This window comes from Limulus polyphemus, unplaced genomic scaffold (genome assembly GCF_000517525.1).
Source record: "Limulus polyphemus unplaced genomic scaffold, Limulus_polyphemus-2.1.2 Scaffold5600, whole genome shotgun sequence".
Classification (NCBI taxonomy): domain Eukaryota; kingdom Metazoa; phylum Arthropoda; class Merostomata; order Xiphosura; family Limulidae; genus Limulus; species Limulus polyphemus.
In genome coordinates this window covers 48,824-49,980 of record NW_013671210.1, presented here as the reverse complement: position 1 = coordinate 49,980, position 1,157 = coordinate 48,824, and the positions used below count along the sequence as shown (strand labels likewise).

Genomic DNA, 1,157 nt, shown 5'->3' with positions numbered 1-1,157 from the left:
AGAAACGGGTATATATGTAAGTAGACAGTCAGCCCAACAGAAACAGGTATATATATACAGGTAGACAGTCAGCCCAACAGAAACGGGTATATATATAAGTAGACAGTCAGCCCAACAGAAACAGGTATATATATACAGGTAGACAGTCAGCCCAACAGAAACGGGTATATATATAAGTAGACAGTCAGCCCAACAGAAACAATCACGATTTAAGAAAAAGAGAAAAAATATATTTGTAGTTGAAATAAATTTTTCCTGATCTCTTACCTAACAGTGGGAACAGGCCATCCTTCTACAATACACGGCAGCTCCGACTCTTGTCCTTGATGCACTTTGACAGAGGAGAATTTTAAAACAAACCTAGGGCTCGATGGTCCATGAGGTTCTAAATAAAGTAAGAAAGCTATTTTCTTATCCTAACCTTATAAAGTAGGTTATCACAAGAGGTGTACTCATGAGATATAACAACTACCCTAGAAACCCATTGATATTACCCTTTAGTTATCACAAGAGGTGTACTCATGAGATATAACAACTACCTTAGAAACCCATTGATATTACCCTTTAGTTATCACAAGAGGTGTACTCATGAGATATAACAACTACCTTAGAAACTCATTGATATTACCCTTTAGTTATCACAAGAGGTGTACTCATGAGATATAACAACTACCTTAGAAACCCATTGATATTACCCTTTAGTTATCACAAGAGGTGTACTCATGAGATATAACAACTACCTTAGAAACCCATTGATATTACCCTTTAGTTATCACAAGAGGTGTACTCATGAGATATAACAACTACCCTAGAAACCCATTAATATTACCTTTTAGTTATCACAAGAGGTGTACTCATGAGATATAACAACTACCTTAGAAACCCATTGATATATTACCTTTAAGTATGTTCGTATCTAGAAACCCATTTGTATTGCCCTTTCAATGTGTTCATATGTAGCAACTCATTCATATTACCTTTTAAATGTGTTCATATCTAGAAACACATTCAGGTGTAAAATATTTAAAGTTAAAGAAGACTTTACCAATCTTGTTTACCACATATAGTGTGTTCACAGATAAATAAGTATTAGGTCGTCAAGAAATTAATGTCGCCTTTTTTAGATGAACAAACCAGAACAACTTATATATCAAAAC

The 1,157-nt window shown here is 34.4% G+C and overlaps 1 protein-coding gene across 1 annotated transcript in view; it reads right to left on the bottom strand.

The window, feature by feature from the left end:
* Nucleotides 1–1,157, bottom strand: part of LOC106472775 (Down syndrome cell adhesion molecule-like protein Dscam2) — a 41,787-nt gene that overhangs the window by 16,348 nt on the left and 24,282 nt on the right. Inside the window, exon 4 of the mRNA XM_022401305.1 lies at nt 268–385. Within this exon, the coding sequence (XP_022257013.1) occupies nt 268–385 (118 nt within the window). The remainder of the gene's footprint in view (nt 1–267; nt 386–1,157) is intronic.